At 38.0% G+C, this 22,626-nt stretch overlaps 1 protein-coding gene across 7 annotated transcripts in view; it reads right to left on the bottom strand.

Moving 5' to 3' along the window:
• Positions 1 to 22,406, bottom strand: part of ADAM23 (ADAM metallopeptidase domain 23) — a 71,108-nt gene extending 48,702 nt beyond the window's left edge. For 4 of the 7 annotated variants that reach the window (XM_042040657.1, XM_042040663.1, XM_042040661.1 and 1 more), the window contains exons 1-3: positions 22,180 to 22,405; positions 20,895 to 21,121; positions 11,594 to 11,670 (exon numbers count right to left, since the gene is read on the bottom strand). In XM_042040657.1, the coding sequence (XP_041896591.1) occupies positions 11,594 to 11,670; positions 20,895 to 21,121; positions 22,180 to 22,333 (458 nt within the window). In that variant the 5' untranslated portion in view covers positions 22,334 to 22,405. Of the gene's footprint in view, positions 1 to 11,593; positions 11,671 to 20,894; positions 21,122 to 22,179 lie in introns of all 7 variants that reach the window. The other 3 variants (XM_042040659.1, XM_042040660.1, XM_042040658.1) reach the window with 3 other exon arrangements.
• Between the last annotated feature and the right edge of the window lie 220 nt (positions 22,407 to 22,626).

The following is a 22,626-nucleotide window of genomic DNA, read 5'->3' as shown; positions in this document are numbered from 1 at the left end:
AAAACACACAAAGCACAACCCAAAACACACTCCATACTACCCCTTTTCTCACTTTCACTTTTTGTTTTCAGATACATTTCTCATTCTTATTTTCTTCCTAACTCTGGCAAGAAAAATTCCTGAAGCATAAAGATTTTCCATAATGTGTAATTCACAGTTCAGATTTATTTTTTTTTAACTAAGGTTAGCCAGGCTGTACACATCCTGCGATAACCTCAATGCCCCGTTCACATCTCACCCCATTACAATAAGGGTTGCAGCACAGTGCCCAAGGAGAGCAAAGCAATTAAAGATGTTAACTGGCACCACCAAATATGCAAGATAAGCATTTTACTTAATGTGATCCAGAATTCTTAGCATTTTTGAAGCCTCTAATGTACCCTTACAAGTTAAAAAAAAAAAGGTTCATCTGCCAACCTTTTCCATTCTTTAGCTTCTCATTACTTCCAACTGCCAAGGAATTCCCTATTTGGGTAGTGTCCAAATACAGTGTCACATATGATAGGTATCTAACATGGAATACTTACGATGGAAAACTCCTATATGTATATACACATATATTACAAGTACAAAGCAAGGATGCAGACAGTGTTTTCCAGTAGACTCTACACTTTTCTCATCCCTGACTTTCCAACATGTGTTGGGTCTGCGTGACAAGGTTTTGGTAGTGGGGGGGTATAGGAGCGGCTCTCTGAGAAGCTGCTAGGAGCTTCCCCCGTGTCCAACAGAGCTGGTGCCAGCCAGCTCCAATATGGACCTTTGGGATCTGCAGGATACAAAACACATCAATGAAATTCTCCATGCTGAACAAATGCCCTCCAAAGAAAATTAAGGCCTGCTGTTCATGATATACTTCCCTGTGCCGGTTTGGCCAAATTTAGAAATATATCCTCTGAGAGAGGGCAGGTTAAAAACCACTCCTTCCCCACCAGGTTCAGGAAAAAAAACTTTTTCCTCGAAGGAAAGTGAAAGAGATAAAAACTATTTATTTAACAAACACACAGGAAAAGGATAATACTGCTAAATAATAAAATCTCTCGCTGTGGAGAAAAAACTAGGGAAAATGTTGGTGTCCTCCCTTTGGTCTCCCTCCTACTTGGAGCTGGGACTTGGCCCAGGGCCAGGCCCTCTGTGCTCAGTGGAAAGTTCTCCCGATGTGTTGATATTGAAGCAGTCCAGCAGAAGAAGGGGAAAAAAATCAAAAATTCCAGGAAAAACAAAGTTCAACTCTCTGGAGGAAAAAAAACCAAAAAACTGGCTGAACAAGCAAGCAGGGTGCTTCTTCGCTCCTCTCCCCACAGCCCAGCAGCAGCAGGAAAAAAAAAATGCAGAGAGCCAGAGTATGTTATTCTCTGTCTGTCCTTGAAAAGCACTGCTTTGAGAAGTTTGCTCAGTTTTCTCTCTCTCTGCTCAGGCTCAGTTTAAAAGCATAGAAAGGCATAAAACTAATTTCTGGGCATAGAGCAGCGACAAGGAATACAACATCAAGTCACCCCAAGACATTCCCAAATGCCACGCTGTAAACAAAATGCACCTTTAATTTGTGAAGCACCCTTTTGCCAAATGTAACACAGTATCCACCACCTAGAAGGTGGAGTAGAAAATCTTTTATAAGACTTTTGGATTTCACAAAATTGTTTCTCATGCTAGGCTGGAACAGGGTGTTCATTACTAGTTTCTGGTCATTATTATGTTTTTAAGCTTGCCACACAATCACCAAGGTTATGCAAGGGCATTTTTCTCTTAACATTCCCCTCAGGACAGCAAGAATTTTGAACATTCCATTGAAAAAAAGAAAAATCAGTCAGCTACTCCTTAAACTGTATGCCTCTACCTGGGCAAGTACCTGATTTTTGTCAGCTACCTTACATCAATTTTTCTTATTTCAATATCTGTCTAAACTAGCAAACATCCAAAAAACACTTTGCTTGCAATCACATTCAGAAACCTCTCAATGTATACTGCTAATCTGAGAGAATGTTGACCTTATCCAGAGAAAGAGGGGGAAACGGGAGAGGAACAGTTATGTTTTCACGTTTTTTCCAACACAGCTTTGCTAGTACACACAACCAGTTGCTTCTATAATAACTCTGAGTCCTGTCCTCTATATCCATATCAAAATCAGTACAAACACATCTGTAACTGTTTATAAATGGTTAGTATAGAAATGTGATATTGCAGAGGACTGAAAAATTCGACAAAAAATGTTCTACTGCTCCCACAAAAAAGTCAGGAAGGGTAAGGAAGTTTGTTCTACTTTTTGCTAAAACTCCAGGAATAACAACAGCTATAAAAATACACATAAAACTGCTACTGCAAATTTCCCCCACCAAAACTTTTACCTGTTATTAATGCTGAAAAATTTGTCCAAAGACATAAGAAATTATTAAAGGAAAAGGAAAACAAAAAAAGAATGCTTAACCAAAAAACTTTCAAACATTTTTTCCTACACAAAAGACATACACAGAAGAGCACTGTAATTTCACCAGGAGGTGTGATGGGGCTCTTTATGCAAGTGGCATCCAAACGAAAGGCCTAGAATGCACTGATTAAGAGCTCGTGTAGAAGTACAATTGCTTGAGGAGTGAGGCACAGAACTCATGCATAAAGCAGGGTCTCCGCAGCACAAAATAACTTCTTACTGTGTTACCATTTACAGAATTCCTAAATTTACCTCTGAAAGGCAGACCTGAGTTTTAGAAAATACCTTTGCATCTCATCTACACTGGACTGTGTTTTGCATCCAGTACAGCAAATTTATTTTTCAATACGATGAGCACCAGAAACGGTGCAAGCTTTAACTGAAACGAGTGTCAGTCATGATCACATCAGACAAAAGTCTATTTAGGTAGTGACATTAGTATGATCCTTTACAATGAACACATCAAACTGCAACATGTTGAATGAACTCATGACAAAATTATTTGTCTGCTGCATTCTTTTCTACAGCTCCTTCCACCCTGCCTTGTTTGTGTTAGATAATTTTCTTATTAAGCTGTCCTGCTCCTCGGCCCTTCTGTCTGAGTTACACTGAGAAATGCAAAATAAGCAGCAAAGGGATATGCCATTCCCTGTAGGTGCTGCCTTTGAAGGCACAGTCCAGCTGTTAAAGCAAGCAGCAGATGCTTTCTGAAGAACTCACATCCACTTCTCTGGCACACACTTCACTGCTGATGTTTTCATTAGCAGGAGATCTGAAGAGAGCTGCTGGCTCACCTCAGCTGGCATCTAACTATCCTGAAGAAAAGAATTGATTTGGGTAGGAAAAGGCTATGAAATGACTAAAAGACATCTCATATACAAATAAGCAAATTAGTTTCCAGGAACCTAGTAGACAGCCTGCAGAAAATAAGAGTACAGCAAGAATTACTTTTCTTGCATACTTCTACAATTATCTTTATACTAACCTATTACCAGGCAATAATTTATTAACTCTTCTGAAATGTTTCAAGCTCAGTACCAGTGTCTGAGCAACCTAGTTTAGTTGAATTATTTAACAGAACACCCATCTGATGTTTCTGTCCATTTGACAGATATAGTTTAGTAGCACATAAAGATGGAAAAAACAAAGAGACCTTGCTGCAGCATTTTGTTAGATGATCAAGGCACTGTCATCTAACGCAAGGCCTATCTACAGCCTTGTTTATATTAACAGTTTCAATTATATTCAGAAGCTTTGTTGAACTCACTGTTCTTATGGGAATTTATTAAATTTCTAGTATGAATTTACATTAGTCTTTACTTGGCGGTTGTTTTTGAAGCTGCTCTGATAAGACTGTCTCCAAGGAATAAATATACTGCTAACATTCACTATTGTTTTAAAACAGAGCAAGGTTTTACTACTATTTCTTATATTATGAAGGAACTTAAAAAATCAGAACATGATACTGTGGATCAAACAATTGCGTTTACAAGTAATTAGCAGAAACAACTGATGATGCAAATGTATAGGTTAACGTTTTTATAACTATGGAATCAAAGGAAGTCCTCGCTCATTTCTGCTATTAAAACCATGATTCTGTTACAGTAAACAGTACATTTACTTAAAAATCACTCCTTGCATGGTCCTGCTATCATTGCTTGGTTTTGCTTCATTTGTCTCTTTGAGGCAGAGTAAAGGATGACCCAACCACAAATACAAAGTGAAATTACCTACGTGATCCTCAAATGGGGAATAGGTCTCCAAAAAGGACTGACATGAAAGCATGTAATAGAATGGTTTAAAATACTCATATAGAATGCTGCAGAAAACTCTCCATATTTTTTTTCTGGATCAGTCTGCCTCCCTCAGTGCAAGAAACCCTGAGTCAGTTCAAGGGTTTCAAATTCACGATCCTTTCTCAAGCTATGTCCTCAAGCTCTCCCTTTGAGAATGGAACATGCTGTATTTTATTGGCTACTTCAGCAAGCATTTTGAAGGCAGCAGTGTGAAGAGTTCTACAGAGTATTAACAGTGTGTTGGTCAGTTTCCACCATATTTTCATTTACAGTTATGCTGAAGATGATATCACTTTAAAAAGTGCTATGCACAAGGATATGAAAACACAAACAGCTAGGCAATATTACAGAAGATGAGTTCTATGCCATGGAAAACACTTCAGTGCAATTTGTTATGACAGAAGTTTCCTAGAAGAACAACTGATAAAATAAAAATTTCATTTAAACAACTGTCCAAATTTACTCAGTATTGCCTTTCAATTCATCCCTTTTCTTTCCTCACCAGCTTGGAAAACTTATCAGTAAGAATTTTATTAACCTGCAGTGTAAGATTAAGGGCTGCCACCAGTCTTTGCCAGAATGGTCTCATCCAATGGTAACCATATTTGCTAAACCTTCTCTCATTTAAAGAAAGGTTTTTTAGATACAAGAGAAACTTGTTTCTTCTCTTAAACACTTCCTGAATGTGCCAGATGTTCTGATACTTTGTGTCTAATGGTAACACTCCTATTTAAAACAACTCTTTCCGTGAAGGAAAAATCCAACCAGATGTGGGCGTGGAGTTTTTTCCATTATTATTTTATTTCTAATACCAAGAAAGAGTGGAATAAGCTTATTTATACTTACAGAGAGCTGACTTGAGCACCTTCAGATTAGATTAATGACTGTAGCACAATCAGAGGTACAGTCCAGCAAACTCAAAGTTTATTTTGGTTCCCTTAATCCATGCTTCCATATTGAACTATACTGTGCAACTTTAGCTCTGTCATTGAATCAAGTTAAATTCAGTCATAGAGGCTTCTAGGGGCTTGTTTGATGAACTTAATCATATGCCAGGCGTACACAGGCTTTATACTAGCTCCAAATGCAAAGATTTCAGCCTGCCTACAAAACAATCTGAGATGCCAGGAATTCACTTCAACATAGAGATCTCACTATTGACAAACCTGGAACATACCAGAAATCAACTGAAACACCTACTGAAGCGGAAAGACATGAGTTCTTCACCATTGCCAGGGTACAGGGGTTACATGTGGGAGTAAGAATATAACCTACGGAAGGATACATCAAGTCAGACAGCTGCTTAGTGTGTTGTCTGATGGCAAACACCGCTACACGTGTAGCAATCTTTCAGGAAGCTTCTCAGCAGGCAGTGATCCGTGACACCAGGACTTCATAAGCCAGAGTTAGTATAATTTTTTACAATGGCTCTCAGTAGATTTCTTTTCTGTAAGTTCTTCCAATACTTTAATTCGTGTAAATAGTTTAATATGTACAGCGTCCTGTAACAAAATTTACCTTTTAATTATTTTTGTGAGAAGCACCTTCTTTCAAACCTCCTACTGCATTTGATACCAGAAACTGTTACATGGGAGGGAGGAGACAACCAACATCCTCATCCTGCCACACAGAATTTTACAGCACTGTCATATTGTCACAGATGTGTATTTGTCTTCCCAAGGCTTGTTGACCCAAACAATCCACCAAACCAATGGCTGTGGTTGCATCTCAGCTGACAGACATTCAAAATCCTGTTCAGATGGATGAGAGATCCACACTTAATTAAATCCAGGATCAGGAGTGCACAGAATAAAGTTTTCACTCCACAAGCAAGTGGTTTGACAAATGGTACTTTTTACAAGGACATGGAGATAGGACAAGGGGGAATGGCTTTAAACTGAGAGATGATAGATTTAGATGTAAGGAAGGAACTCTTTATTGTGAGGCTTGCGAGAGGTTTTCACATCTGCCTCTAGGACTTTGCACATGGAATGCCCACTGAGACAAATGATAACTTTTAACAGGTTGCCTCCAGCTCTGGAAATAAACCCGTTAGCTACAGCTGAGAAATTCAAGACTGCACTTACAGGAGGGCACACACATTGCTGTAAAATCCTAACACTGAGTTCCTTACATTTCATCTGTAACAAATTTTTTAAAGCTCACTAGAGTTTAACTTTTCACAGTATTATTACCACGTTTAATTTAGCTTATGTATCTTATAAGATCCATTTAATACCCTAAATGTTTAAGTGTTTATTTAAGAAAATATCATACATACTCAGTTTCCTTCTGAAACACTGTGACTAGTTTTTCCATTTTCATTAAAAAAGAATTATGAAAAAAAACCCAAGAATCAAGTAGTTTCTCAAATAATTCAGTTACTGCCCTACTGTTTTTAAATTAGGCTAACATTGTAACCTCCTCTGGGACCACTCTCAGGTTAATTCAGTCCTACAGAAACATACACCACAAAGAATAAACACAATTATAAGGTTCAAACTATTAGATAAAATTTGCTGTAATGTTGGCTGCACTTCACAAAAGAAACTGACTTTCCACAATAGTCATCATATTTTAATGTCTCAAATCTTTAAGTCATGTTACGGTCAAATGCAGTGGGTTTGGGTTTTTTCAGTTCATGTCAAAGATGCCAAATATTTTTTCTATGATATCTTCATTGAAAAGAAATCCATTTCCCTGGAAACAGAGTTTCCTGGAAAGATGGACTCTTACAGAGAAAACAGAGGAAAAGCTAAAAAATATAGACTGATTTTGGTGGATTTTTTTTTCTCCCCTTTGCCAAGAATCCTAAATTTTGAGGCAAGTTATCAGTAGGAAGGGTTTTACCTTCTGCTTCTGTCCAGCTCAGTTAAATAATTCCCTATTCTTGGATGTGTCTCAGCCACCAGAGTCCCAGTGGGTGAAGGTTCCAGTATGGCCTCAGGCCCTTATGCTGGTGGAGACCACTCTGTTTAGAGGCAGGTACTAGACCATGGCTGCAATCTGCCAGAAAATATAGCCAACTTCCCTCCTCACTAAAAAAGCAGCAAGTAGATATTTTTAATTCACTGGTTTTGGTAGTACTGCTCTTTAATGTGTTTTAGTACTACACCAGAACATAAAACCTGCTACCTTTAAGCAGGACATTAAGAGTTACCTGCAAAACCTTTTCTCTTTCAGCAGAAGAACAGCAAGTTAAAAGCCTTTTACGTGTTGCTGGAAATGAGATCATTAAAAACTAATTTGCTAGCACTTTGCAAACATTTGTTTGTGTAAATAATGCATCAATATAAAATAAGAAACTGGTCAGATATACTAGGATCATTGATTAGCCAAATATAATGCTACAACAGTATTGTTTGAGGATGAAAGTGAACTTCCTGAAATAAGTGAACACTTTTAAAGGTTTTTTATAGAAATTGTGTTTTATGACAATGCTACATGTTACTCATTGCATAGGGAATTTATTGAGTTTGAGCAGACAATCATAGCTGAATTATAAGTCTAACTTTTCAAATGGGATTGTTACCCCACTAGTGCCCTACAATCTTCCATTTTCATACTAACAGTACTAACTGAAAACATTATTTAATCCATTACAAATTAGAAAAACTATTACTTTTTGCATCAAATTATTTCCACAATCAACATATGGGCAATTACTATACATTGTCATAGCTGGCATCACACTGACAGACTACACTCAAACCACTGAGTGTAGCAAGGGGCAAGATGTCTAAAATTCCAGAGTAACCCACCTTGCTAAGGAGTTCAAAACTGATCTTTTTCCCTGAGTCCCCTTGTCAGAAAAAGCTACCAAAATCATCTTCAGGATAACAAAAGATATTTCATCTGGTTTAGACCTTGTGCAACTGTGAAGTTGGTTGCCCATTCAAACTCCATACAAATCTTACAGGTTAGTTGTCTCTGCACACTTGAGGGCTTGAGTGGCTTGTATTTCCTTCAAGCTGTTTGTGCCATTGCACCATGGCAAGATGGAAAACAAAACAAAATTTTCTAGTAACATGCTCCATAAACTATCAGACTGCCACCTCTTTTTCTTAAAAAATCTCAACAGTTATTAATGAAATTGAATATCCAATTTTCTTCACTGTCAAGTTACAATATTTGCTGTAAAAAAAAAAAGAGCATCTGCAACATAGAAGGTAGGCAATCCCAGGGTTTCCAACAGAGGTAAAGAAAACTAAAAACTAGAACCTGTTTGTATGTAACAACCATCCTTGATTTCAGCTTTAATTACTTGTAGAACACTCAAAAAACTACAGGAACAAAACCAAAATGCACAGAATACATACAGTATTGGTGGCATTAACTCACTTTAGAGCAACCGATACAATATATATTCATCATACAAGGGTATTCCTGGATCTTGACTTCATATTCCACAAACTAGATTATTTTGGCCAAGAGCACATAACAGCTCAAGTCTGGTCCAGTTGTTCTGCCTTTGCTTCTGACCAGACATTAGCAGTATCAGTATGCCAACTAAAACTTGTTGTAACCCAACCTAATAGCAAAACGCTGCTTTTTGCTGAACACATAAACATAACTGAAACACAAGAATGGATCTTCTTCAGATTATTGTCTATGAGTATTTACAATTTATGTTACAAGTTTTATGACTTATAGTTTCAGAGTATTATGTCCAGTCAAAAAGTAGGACAGGTTTTTGAAGTCATTTTCTGGAGCAGAACCAGATAAACAGTCAAATGTTTATGAGTCAAAAACCACTAAGGAAGCTAGGAGAAAACCTAATGTATAGAGGCAAGCAGCAGGGATATCAGTAAAGCATCTGAACACCCTGCACCTTGTAGATAAAGGCAGTAAGAACATTCATGTCACAAGAGCAGAACTTCCTCATCTAGAGGTGCATAGCAAGTAAGCTCCCTCTCTCTTTTTGAAGTGACTGGCACTGCATTTCCTGATTGCTGAGAAAGCAGCCACAATTAAAAAAAATCCGTAGATTTACTTTATGAAACATTTGTTGTTAAAAATAAGCAAGGACAAACAGCAGGACTGGATGAGGGGTAATGTTGCAAGGATATGGGGAATGTCATAGGTTTGTGATGTTACTTGGATAATAGCCATTCAGCATGAGACTCAGACAGGAAATGCAACCAAAACCCAAGTCCTAATGAACAGGAGATAGGAGTTCTGGTCTTCATTATTATCTCTGTTGGGTCACTGACCGATGGGCCTTGGAAGAAGCCAGTCGGGCATGGTCTTGAACAGGTTCAGCCAGAACTTTAGAACAGATAAGAAGTGGTAAACATCATTTGTTTCCCAGGAAGGAACAAACTTCTCAGGATGTCTGCCCAGACTTGTGGATATGTGTAATCATTCTTATGGAACATTCAGGGGATGTGCCAAGGGTAGAGAAGGCAAACCAGGACAGAACAAGTGTCAGAAAACGGAGAGGAAGTGGCCTAAAAAGGAGTCACCAGTGTAAGCTGCAAGACAGTTGGCTTGTTTGGCACAGCCCTGCACCTGGTCACTGCTGTCTGTCCTATGTTAAGTCCTACTTGTAATATTCCCTTTGTAGCTTTGCTCTCCATTCTGCATAGGTGTGATCTGCAAGAAAACTTGAGAGTCAGCCAACAGCTATAGGGAGACCTGTATCCGGAAAGACTAAGGCCTAAGACAGTGACCAAATAAGAGACCTCAAGCCTAGGCATTAATACTGGAAGAACTTAAAGCCTGTGTTAACATTTGCATCAGTGAACGTTGGCCTGCCTGTGAATCAGGAGAGGGCTGATGTACATTTTGCCAGCAAACTTTCAAGTCTCATCAGCTGTAGAAGAACTTTATGAGCCTGTTTTCTTCCTGCTCACCTGAGTGCTCTCAGCAGGTTTATGTGGTGCCAGTAAAGGCAGTGTTTTTTCTTTGTGACTGTCTGGGTGACCAGCCATACCCTACACAGAGTGCCATCTTGGGAATGTGTGCTCACTCTCACTACTGGCTGGATGTGCAGAAAGGAGCAGTGGAAAGCAGACCAAGAGGAGAAATTCCCTGTAGCTTAGAGGGCACTAAATATAGGTTCCCTTCAGAAATATGTCATGATTATCGACTGGAATTACTATGCATAGGTCCAACCCTCATAAAACAACACAGTCTTGCACTACACTGCAATTCCTCCAGAGCCTAGAGAACACCCAGTTATCTTCAAGCTTTCTTTTTCCTTCAATTCTGTGTGACAGTCACAGCCTTCACACTAATTCATCTTTTGCCAGACACTCAAAACTTCACATAACATTTTGAAAGATGAAAATGCATGACCAACCTAACTTCAAAATTATGCATGGATGAAGGAAAATGTTTCCAGTTCACCTTTACAGCAAAATATCTGATAATTAGCAGCCAAGAAGCAAAATAGGCAAATACAAGTTCTGCAAATTTTATAAAGCCATAACTTGCTGCTTTGAAAAGTTCTTAGACTTAATAAGTTTGCATTTTTATACCTAACAAAACTTCCCTTACCTGACAGTTAAGACCAAAATAAGACCTCATATGAACCCCAAGACCAGAGGAACGCTCTTTAAAATTAGTATGTAATTGTCTCTGTAAATTCGTTTCTCCTTTTTTAAGCATGCTGAAAGTCTCAAGGGCCATAGAAGGGGAAAATGCACTTTTGAGCATTACTATAGAAAATTTTACCTGTCCAGTATTTAGTATGGATTTTATACTTCTACCTTATTCTTAAGCTTCAGTGGCAAAAAAAGGTCATTACAATTTTTTAGAAAATCATAGTTCCATACCTTCAGCAGTGATATAAAAGCATGTGGGATATAAATAACTAAACCACCACTGCCCTGTATTACCCATCAGTTCTTCTAGACCTGACAATTGTGTAAAATTGTCTGTCTTACAGGCAAACAGACTCTAGTTGCACCTTTCAGTGCAGCCACACCATTAGGAGTCCCATCTCATTAAGAACTTCATGACCGTAGTGACAATAGCATGCTTTCCAGATCAGTAAAGATGAGCCATTCATACAAGTATTTACAGTATTCCTACACACTGACTTAAGCAACTAAAACATCTCATGGTAATTCATCAATTAGTAAAAAAAACCACAAGAAAATCCACATAGTGCAAACACTACCTGTACTGGAATTTCTCCATCTATCATTATTTATTTTACCATGAACAATAAAATTTTAAGGGCATCTACTTTATGGGTGTCAGCAAGGGTTACTATTACCTCATATAAAGAACACTAAATGTTGTTTTGTATTAATAAACTTGGATAACAGCATCTTTTTTCAACAGATCTTGGAATATGACACGCTCTAACCTTGTACCAGAACATGATAAGAGCAGGAATGAAAGAAACCTCAAATCATGCACTTACTTATTCAATGTGAGGTCAAGGATGAATTTAGAGCCAAATGCCTCAATCTGGAAACTTGCCTGGGCCAGATGTACAGCCTGTAAAGAGAAACAATTGTCAAAATATTCACTGAGTTTTATACACAACAAATGTGACTGTGAAAAACAAAGTTATGGAAAACATGCTTATTTTCATGAATCTCATGGGCATATGAAAACTTTTGCCCTTGTACCAAATTCTGATTCAAGAGGATTTTCCTTTTTAGAGGGAAGCAAATAGGACCTGAAAAGCATGCTTTCAAATACACACTCAATCCTCACAAAAAGAAAAAAAAAAAAAGAGAAATAAAGTTTCACACAAACATCTGTATTTTGCCATAAACAGATGGCTATGTAACAAAAGCATAAGTAATGTAGTATACTGTTCTTTTAATTAAGTAATTGAATCCATTCCCTTTAAAAGGCAGAAATAATTAAAGCATTTGTAATACACACTTTCAAATATGAAAATCATGGCAAGGCTCATATTCATTATGAAAAACTCCTTCAAAGTAATCCCTTCACAATTAATGGCTTTGTACTTGGCACCGTAGCTAAGCCAATATTAAGAATATTGATGCTGGTCAACATACAACAAAAACAACATTAGCTTGTCTTGCATAGGGAGTTAAGTTTAACTTTCAGGATATTCAGTTCTTGTCAGATAAACTGTATTCTCTATTTTTCTCTATACTGTTATAACTGTAGCCAAATACATTTAAAACATGCTTATCTGTTTTCCAGAAAAATGAGAAGATAAGAGATGATCCAAGAATTTCTTTTTATGAAGATGCTGGTCCAGCAGGGTTGAAGAGATTAGATCTGAATTTCATAGTATCTTTCCTGATAATGTCCTAATCAAATCATGCTTACTTAAACACTAATTTGATACAGTATTAATAATTACACAAATTCAGAATATTATGATTAAGCCCTTTAGTCAAAAGACAAAAAAATCCCTATTTTTTATTAAACACTACGATTAATCTTCAGGTATGTCACAGAAAATATATCAAGTTCTAGCTAGTTTGCAGCATAACCTGTTCTCCTTTGGAAATTTCTCCACAAAGGATAAGCTCTTTATGTTTCTCTTCCATTCTTGCACTTCACAAAGCAGCACCGATTTTCATCTTCTTTCTCAGCAAAATTATTCATCTTTTAGAAAATTCTTCAATATAATTTTTTTTAAAGTTGCTCTTGTGACTAAAATCAGCTGTGACATTTCCTGTATTACTTTATCATTCTTTGCTGCCAGAATTATCATTTCCCTTTCAACAGGGTCACACAGCTCTGTTGTCAAGCTTCTTTTTTAAAAAATAAAAGTCATGTGCTTACAAAACATTTTAAATACCTTTAATGCCATTAAACAATCTTAGCTAAAGCCTGCTTTTATTTAATAAAAAAATACAAAGACTCTGAACAAGGATTAAAAAAATAATATTCCTAGCTGATATGTAAAATAATATAGGAGGAAACCATTATTAGGCTTTCTCTCTGTTCTATTTTTTGGTAAATGTATATTGTTGTCTCACCAGTTCACCAATTTGCTAACACTGGCCTGGCAGAACTGAGTTTACAGCTGCTCTGAATCAGCAGAGCAAAACAGTTTAAGACAAACAGGTGGCATGATCAGAGAGAATCTGCTAGCATACACATTAAAAAAAAAAAGCAGAGAATGTCAGGTTAAATACATGCCTAGTAGGAGAGGCTTTTCAGCCCCAGCTCCATTTTTTTTTCAAAGTGAAATCAAGGAATAAGTGTCACAAGGAGCTTTCCAAGCAGCTGTTCATGACAAAAACCTCATGTTTTCCAAACACACGTATTAATTTAATTTTTTTTTAAAGCATGAAAATCTGTTACAGAAAAAGGACTGCAATTAGTTTTATGCCATAAAGATTCCACTTAAGAGTTACACAAGCTACTGCTTTGAATCGCCTCCACATGTAACATTTACCTAAAATGATGTGTCTTCATATACATGCCACAAACAAGACTTCAGTGTTAACTATCCGCAAAATTTACAAGAGCATGCACTATTCCATTAAGATCATTCTGAACTATGAGAAATCTCTCCCTAGGCATCAGCTACCAATGTTAGTGACAGCTAGATGGATGACTAGTCTGATCTGCTATAGCTTTTCTATTGTCCATGCAATGATACCTGTGTATTACCCTTAAAGTTTCTAAGCCATCAATCATGTATTCTTTATCTTTCTGCAATTTCAAATTATTAAAAGTAATTTGTATTCTTGGTCTGAAATATCATAAAACCCCTTCACCTTGTAGAATTTGAGATAGCAACATTGCTATTTCTGAAAACAACTACTTCTGTCTATAAAACCACTACTTGCTATCTATTAGAGTGACTCACTAACAGATGCAGCCTGTACACAAAAGCAATTGCTGCAAAGCAGCTGACACTTATTCGATGCCCTGCAGCAGGGCATGTTGTCCACCAAACTCAGCTGAAACCATTGGTTACAAAAAGAACACTGGATTTTAAATCCCTGCAGTTTAGCAAAAACACTGTTTTGAATTCAGGTGAATACAATACACTGCTGGTACAGCAAATACAGATTCTCTTAAGCCAGTTTACCAATAGATAACCACCCCCAAAAGCTGTAAACCAGAAACCAGCTGAAGGTAATGAGACTACATATCTAATCCTGAAACTGATTATTTTCCTGCAATAAGGTAGCATGGAAAGTTACCAGTGAATTATCACCAGGTGTTTTAAGCATTACAACCATCATGTATCACAATGATGGGAGGAAATATTTCAGAAAAGTATCTGCAATTCTGTTATCCACCTTATAATTTCACTGTATTCTCTCATCAGCTACTGTGTAATAAAAACACCTGAAGTATAATCTGAAATATGGTGTTCTTCTCATTGGCATAGAAATACAAATTCAAACAAGAATATAATGTAGATGAGTACATATTTTGAAGAATATATTTTCACAGGAAAAATATTAAACATCATCTTCTTGTATGACTTGCATACATGCATATGTTCACACCTGCCTAAGTATTCTTTATTTACATAAAGAGGCAACCAAGTTCCTTTGTCCATATTTGCTTATCATCGAAAAACCTCTGCAGAGGTTCCTGCTTTGACAGCTATAATCCATTCCAATGGCAAAGCTCCAAAATTATATAAAGTTTTTCTTCAGCAATGACTTACTGATGATGTATAGAGATGTGGGTTGAAGAAAGGTCTGAGTCTTTCAAATTCTTCCTGTCCCCATACCCAAATTTTAGGAAAAAAAAAATAAAATGTCTTTTCTTTTTCCCCTGTTCTGGAAGCTCAGATTACTGGTGTAGTAATTGTAATAAGAGATTCTACATACTAGGGACACTATAAGAGTGCTGTAGCTGCTTATGCAAAGAAGTAACTCTCAGGATTTTTTCCAAGCTAAAAATCCATATATATGAAGAACTCCAGTTTCTTGCAAATCAGTCATTAGGTTACAGTAAGTTTCAAGATAAAAATGGCTGTAACTGGAATCTCAGTTCTACTGATCTATGTCACAACTTGCATAGTTTCATTGTTTTCATTATTACATTTGGGCATCATTTGTCCATAATTCACTTTTTTCAGATTTTCAGGATTTTTCAGGATACAATCATCATCACCAAAAATAAACTACTATATTGGTTTTACTTTCCTCATAGTAAAACTATGCCAAATGCAATAATGTGTTATCCCTTCAAAAATACTAAGTTCTGTCACAAGTCTTTAAACAGAAGTAACAGTATTATTAACTGACTGATGGTAGCTATGAGTCTTTTGCTATATTCATACAGATACAATCTCCAAAGGCCAAGCTCATTGCTTTTAGAAATCTATTTTTGCATACAGTTCCGCTGACTAAAATAATGGCCAAAAGCTACCTCTCTCAGTTTAGAAGCTGAGCAAGGGGTTTCATCACTCCCATTATGGAAATAGAAATGTAAGTCAGATTTAGATGGATTTTACACCATTAAAACATTTTTTTTGCTCTAGACCTTCATTCTAATAATAGCACAAGTTTTGTCACAAATCAGCGTGACTTACTGGGTATTAGTTCCTTATCCTGCTTTTAGCTTGTTGGCCTATCCTCAGACCCCATATAGAAATCATTCCTTCCTTCAGCATTTGGTTACCTTCTACTACATGGCACATCCACCAAGACAACCTTCCACTACTCCCTGGAAGTAAAGCATTTCAAAGTGAAACAGAACACATAAGTGTCCCAGCAGCATGTGAAAACTTATGTTTAAAACATACAGCATTTCATAAAACCCCCGTTAATGATTTGTCTCTGGACTTCAACAGCAGAGGAGTTACTTTGATGCACTTGAACCCCAAGCCGTGAAGACAGTTCTTTGAAAGAAAGGTTGTGGGCATGTGAACAAAGACCCAGGTCTGCCTCTGGAAGCAATCCTACTGTTGTGCATCTAACCCCAGGGGCCAGAACCCACCATTCTCTCCCAACATGACAATACTTAGATACCCTTCTATAGTAGCACTGGCCTCCAAAGCCATAACCCTCTTGAGGGTTTTTTTTATAAAACTCTATAAAGTAGGGCATCCATACCTTGGGCCACTTTCCTGCAGTACCCAGCTTCCCACAAATGCTAGAAAACGTATAAACTTAATTTATTTTTATTTCAGAACAAAGCATAACAAGTACAAGTGTTGTGCTACCTAACACCTAGGAACTGAAACCTTTTACAGGTCATAGTGTGAAGCTCATGAAAGGACCCAGAAATGCATTTTAAAAAAATAATTTCAAAATTTGTAGAAATAACAAGACCCACATTTCAGCTAAGAAACAAAGATCTAGATCTAGTTGAAGTTGGCATAAGGAAAATCTCCTTCTCCCAGAAACCAAAGACAGGAAGACCAATTTCAATCCTCCTGTTAGTAACTACTGAAGACACAGAGTCAAGATAAGACTTTTGCATTAACATACATTCAACATAGAATAGAAAAAAAAATACAAAGTACACACAATCTTCCATTTACAAGTAGTGTAAACTGAAGCTGCACCACAGAAAGATCAGGAAAAAAGAAAATAAGGCTAGGCCAGCTGGAATACTACAAAGACTCTTCAACAATCTAATACATGTTAGGCACATGAACTTCATTCATTATTTTGACCAGTTTTCATTACATGGGGATTAAAAGTGAAAACATGGCCTAAAACAGGCAAGTAAAGAAAAGACTAACTAGTGCATAGGATTTTTATCTGGATTTTAGTAAGAATTCACATGATGCCACCTCTTAAGAGTTTACCAATTGTAACCTTTGGTCTTTTAGAAAAAAAATACCTACTTTTTATTCAATACCGCTTCCTCTTCATAGCAAAGAGTCATTTTCCTTCCATCTTAAGCATGCTTTCCTGCTCAACTTTCATATGCTGCATACTAAAATTACATAGAGGACTAAGAGAGCACTATATCACAACCTTTAAAGCAAGGCAACATAGCAAAAATTATTGCATTCACCCGGCAGGAGTATTTTCTTTACATAAATGACTAACAGCTGACCTGATCAGAAACACCTGGAGTTCCACTCCATGAAAAATAGCTCAAAATAAATCATTCTGGGGGAAGGCGGAACATCTTCATAGTCAAAAGTACTCTTCCTTAATTTTTTTTCCTCTTTAGGATCTGCAAAACGGTTTTCTTAACACCTCTCTCCTCCCCAAAATTACATTAGCAGCTTATAATTATGCATGAAGACAGGGCTTCTTTACAGCTCCTGAAACTTATGATTCAGAAACTGTCCAGCAGATACAGTCTTCCTTCATATGCATCCAGTTTGAGCTGTTTTCCACTCAAAATTTGCTAAGGTTGCCCTGAGCTGCGTTTCTCCAGCAATCCTATTATGTTCAGATCACACCTTTCATTGCAGGATTTTTCCCTCTGCTGGCCACCGTAAGGACTCGCTCCTAGCCTTCTGTGACATGCCGTGCCCCACACAGTCTACCTGCTAGCTTCTAAAAATCTTGTGTATGTAGCCCGCGAAATTGAACCAAAGCAGTCATCTGGTTCAATAAAGAGATTATCAGTTCCTTCAAAACACTACCTCCACCTGCAGAAGTTTACAAAGACAGAACACAGGTGACTCAGACCTCCTCATCAAGTTTAAGGATTCCTGCAAGCTTCTTTAATGTGTTTTTATAAATAGATGCTCATTTTTGAGCATTTTGCACTAAAAATAACTTCAGAAGAACTCAAAACCAGCTAGCCTTAATTCGACTATGAGGAAACAGGTATACAGATTTTAGAGTCTTCAAGCATCAAGTATTTAAAACCTGCTTTTTTTAGAGCACAAAGCTAAAAAAGAGTATATACTAGAACTCTGTCCCCCTTGGAGATAGATCACTTTGTCAAAACTATGGTGACCATTTCTTTATATTAATAGTGATTAAAAAGCTTTTTCCAAGAAGAAGGAGTGAGAGAGGGTCTTGATCACATGCACCTTCTCAATATGATGACATTTCACCAAAAGGGGATAGAGAGAATCAGTGCTAAGAAAGTAACTTATTATTTAAATTTTTTATTCTCTGTTTTCTCTCCAATGTTTAATTTCTACCAACATTTCATGAAGAAGGTTGCAGCCCCTTACTTTTGGGACATGACTTTAAAAAGTATTTTAAATAATTTTACATAATTGCATTTCTCCAGCTTTACCTCTTTCTTCCTACATGCACACCATTTCTTCTAGTCTCACCCTCTCTTTATAGTGACTCAGCATTTCTGAGGCATTCAGGCATAATCCCACAGACTGGCCATATTACATTATTCTGACCACTATAGTGAAGTTCCACAGAAAGGAGTCTACTGAATATTATCAAAGTTAGGGACTATACCCACATCATATGCCTATAAATCCTATATTAAGGCTGACACGAAAATACAGGTTAAAATGTATAGTTCCAAGAACAACAACAAAAAATTTTTTTCCTCAACATTTTCCACTTTATACATATATAAGGCTGTCTTAACTTTTTTCACATGGTATTTAAAAAAAAAAATCCTAAATACAGATGTCTTTCTTTACCGAATTATAAAGGTATTTTAGCTACTTCTCTTTATTACCAGTGTGGGAGATATCAAAATCTCACAAATAGGATTTATTACAATACAGCATTTATTTTAATTCTGGGGAAGGATAAAAGCCAGTACCTAAAAAAATCTCCCCCCTAAGTCAAAACCAACCCTTGTGTATCTTCCACAACCAATTGCATCGTTTTGTTTATGGCTTGTTTTTCTTTTACACCTTCCAGACTCCCCCTGCCCCCAATTATTGCTCTACAGAGAAGATTACAGCAAATGTCAAACAGAACAAAATAATGTAATAACAAATATTTTAGTTATTGGTAAAGTAGATGAAAGTGCAAAGAAATTGCTTCATGCAAGGAAAGACACAAGATGTAAAATGGGGTGAGGGTGTTGGGTATGATGATCTGGAAACAAGACATAAAAAAATCCATCCAGACAATGAATATAATCAACTCTTTCCTTCAATTAGATGTAAACAATAAATATAAAACAACAGAAATTTCATGCCAGAAGAATGAAGTCGACATAAAGTCCCTCTCCATGAAGACCCAGGATTAAGGAACCCTTCTGTGGGAAAAACTGCAGCATTATCATTCCCTGTGGTTATAAGTGGCACAGTGGGTAGAAAGAAGATCCACTTTACACAATACTCAGCAGCAAGCATGCCCAAGGAAATCAATACCAATTCTGTCAGCACTGATTTCTGCAGAGCTTTACTCCAACATGTAGATACAAGGCAGGGCATAGGAAGGATAGGCAACAACAGCAACGTTCTTGCGGGCAGTGCTGGGTAAACGTAGAGATTGGTGGACATTGTCCTCCATGGATTTCAAAAAAACCCCACATACAGCAAGCAACATGGAGGAAGTATTATTCCCAAAGGCAAGTCTGCAAGCACTTGTAAGTCCCTTTCTTCCCACACCCCTTTCCAAAGACAGGAACAGCAAGATCCTAGTGTTTTAAGTGTACTTGAAAGAGTGGTCTCACTTGAAAGAGTATTAGTTCTGAATGCAGTGTTCTCTTAAGTAGCTCCAGTTTCCAACAATCAAAAAGCTTTCCTTTGCCAACCATAACATATTGGTGTATTGAGATGCATCCAAAAGCACACACACGTTCAATAAGCTAGGAAGCAACCTTTCTTCCTATTAAAACATCAAAACTATACAGCTATCTCAACTTTTTTTTTTCCCAAAGATTATTGAGTGCTTTCTTATTAATTTCACATCTGAAATGGCACATAATCAATATCAACATAAGCATATATAACATGTATTAAATTCACTGTCAAAAATTTCAAGAGAAATGCTATTCAATAGGTAGGAACTCCATAATAGATAAGTCCTTCAGTAATATTATACACACTGATTTGCTTTGTTGTCTCTTCCATACCATGGTAATCTGTTTATAGTCAAACCTTCACCTTACCTTTTACCTCATAGGAAGAAATTAATTTTTTAAATAAATGTTTATAAAAATAGGATGAAATAAATTTAAAGGCTACTAAGTGATATCGTTTAGACCATGCACCTCCCTGCAGTCTTCCTCTTGGTTTATTATACACACATCCCTTTTCTTTGTCTTTTTTCTGTTTAATTCTTCACAAAGTTATTCCACAAAACCAAAGCTTTTTCAATTCCATACAATTTCAGGGGAAAAAACCCCAACTTATTAGCTGCATCCATACAAAATGGAATATTAGACCTTGTCATTAAAAATGAAGAATTCAAGTACTACTATTTGACAAAAAATGGTAACACTTTACAGTGGTCTTCACTGGCCATACAGTGGCAGGAAATGAATGCTGCATTTATTAGGTAGGGCAGGGTACAGTAAAAGCTAAATAACTCATGCTGCAAGTTTAGGATTCCAAAGAAGCTCCCATGCAGATACTACTGCAGTTGAGAGCTATTTTGGAAGAAACATTTTGTTGATGATGTTGTACCATAAGACATCAGAATCTACGCTGATTAGTCAAGTCAACTTTGCCTAATTCTCATTTGTTTTATCTACAGTTCAGTTTCTGAACCATGCTGAAATTCAAAATAATTATTTTTTAAGTTAACACAAGGGAAATTACACTCCTGTTTCATTACATGTACTCCTTTAATTCCTAAAAATAGTGGTAGGGATCACCATTAGGACTTGAATATCTACAGATTAACATCAGTTTCACATCATATATCACTGTTTTGAAAATTCTGCAGATGAGCCTCTTTTTACCCTACCTTGTCATGTTTCTGCTGGTGCCTTGCCCTGGTATCCAGGATATGGTAAGGGGTCTCAGAGTCTCTGTTGATGTAATAGATTAGTCTTGAAGGCAGTGTGATTTCTTTCTGGATTGCATTGCTGTAGCTGTTATTTATACTGTTACTGCTGTTACTCTGTTGAAATGTATTCTCTTCATCTGCCAGTACTTCCTCTACACCGCTTGCTGTTTCATTCCAATGCAGGCCTGGGGAAGAAAGATATGCCAGCCATAAATTCCATGGCAGAATGTGTTTATTTCCATGAAAAAGCTACATATTTGCTTGCAGTTTTCTAACATTTTACTAATCACTCAAGCAAACAAAAAGACAGCTTATTCACTGAGCTAGATTTGGTCAATTTTTCACACATAAAATGGTTTCGGAAAGAATATTATTTATTTAATTGCATATACATTTTCATATGTAGTCATAGATTATAAATATTTTAATACTTATCAACCTTCAGGAAGAAAAAACGTCAATTTAATGGATATGTAGTTACTCCCTACACCGTCTTTGATAGCTACATTCTCTCACAAAAAACGAAAAAATCTACAAAAAGCTAAGAATACTCCCCATGTTGCTAACACACACTGAATTCAAGAGTCCATGTGCACTGAATGCTAAACTTCCTATTATGTAAAGGGAATTGATTTCTACCTCTTTTAACTTTGACAAGAGCCCTTTTCTTCAGCAGCAGCTTTTGAAATGAAATCTTGTCTCTCCTCATTAAAATTTCAAGATAGTCAATCAACGCGATGTAACAACATAATAATATTACAATGTAACGGCAATGTACTAACAATAATAACAATGATGCACAGATAGACTGCATTCAGAGCATTCCACACGTCACCTATATGCAACCAAGCGCAAATAAACAAAGCACACACGAAAATCTGACCCCAAGCAAACAAATTAGCGGATCCCCGTCCACATGCACCGTGACACATACAAAGCCCACCGAAGCTTTTTGTGTCGCATCCCTCACCGGCGTCTTTCCACGCACAGCATCCCTACCCAACACACTGCAGCACCGGAACCGCAAGTACCTCTCTTTTGTATAAGCAAGCAAGCCAAGGAAATGTTAACTGAGCCCCGGGTTTACACACGCCAAGACAGACACGTACGCAAAGCTGGGAGCGGGAAGGGAGGAAGGAATCGTTGAAGGGAAATGGATGTTGCCAGGGTTTATCGCGGGGGAGGGGGACCGAGGGGCCGCAGAAACCTCAGGCACACGCACCCGCCCCCCCGCCATACCCACCGGCGGCCGCTGCAGCCGCGCGGGCCCGGGGGCAGGAGGAGCCATGGAGGAGCAGGAGCAGCGAGACGAGGCGGCCGACGAGCGGCAGGAGCGCGGGGCGGCGGCGGCCGCCGCAGCCAGGCTGCCGCAGGGAGATGCTGCCGGGCGGCTTCATGGCTCATAGCGCCCCGGGGCGGGGGGGCAGCGCGGCACAGCCCTCCCGGCCGGCGGGCTGGGCCCGGGGGGCGCGGGCGGAGCGGCGCGGGCGGGTCCCCGCAGCGGCACCGCCCGTGCGGCTCCTGCCGCCGCCGTGAGGGACACAGCGACACCTCAGCGCGGGGGCGGGCGGGTCCCCGCAGCGGCACCGCCCGTGCGTCTCCTGCCGCCGCCGTGAGGGACACACCGGCACCGCCTCGACACCTCAGCGCGGGGGCGGGTGGGCGGCGGCGGGCGCGCACCTTCCGCACC

The sequence above is a fragment of the Corvus kubaryi genome, unplaced genomic scaffold, assembly GCF_017639235.1.
Source record: "Corvus kubaryi isolate FWS band 111438036 unplaced genomic scaffold, C.kubaryi_AGA036_p1.0 37396, whole genome shotgun sequence".
NCBI classification, from domain to species: Eukaryota; Metazoa; Chordata; class Aves; order Passeriformes; family Corvidae; genus Corvus; species Corvus kubaryi.
This window is presented reverse-complemented; position numbering and strand designations above follow the sequence as displayed.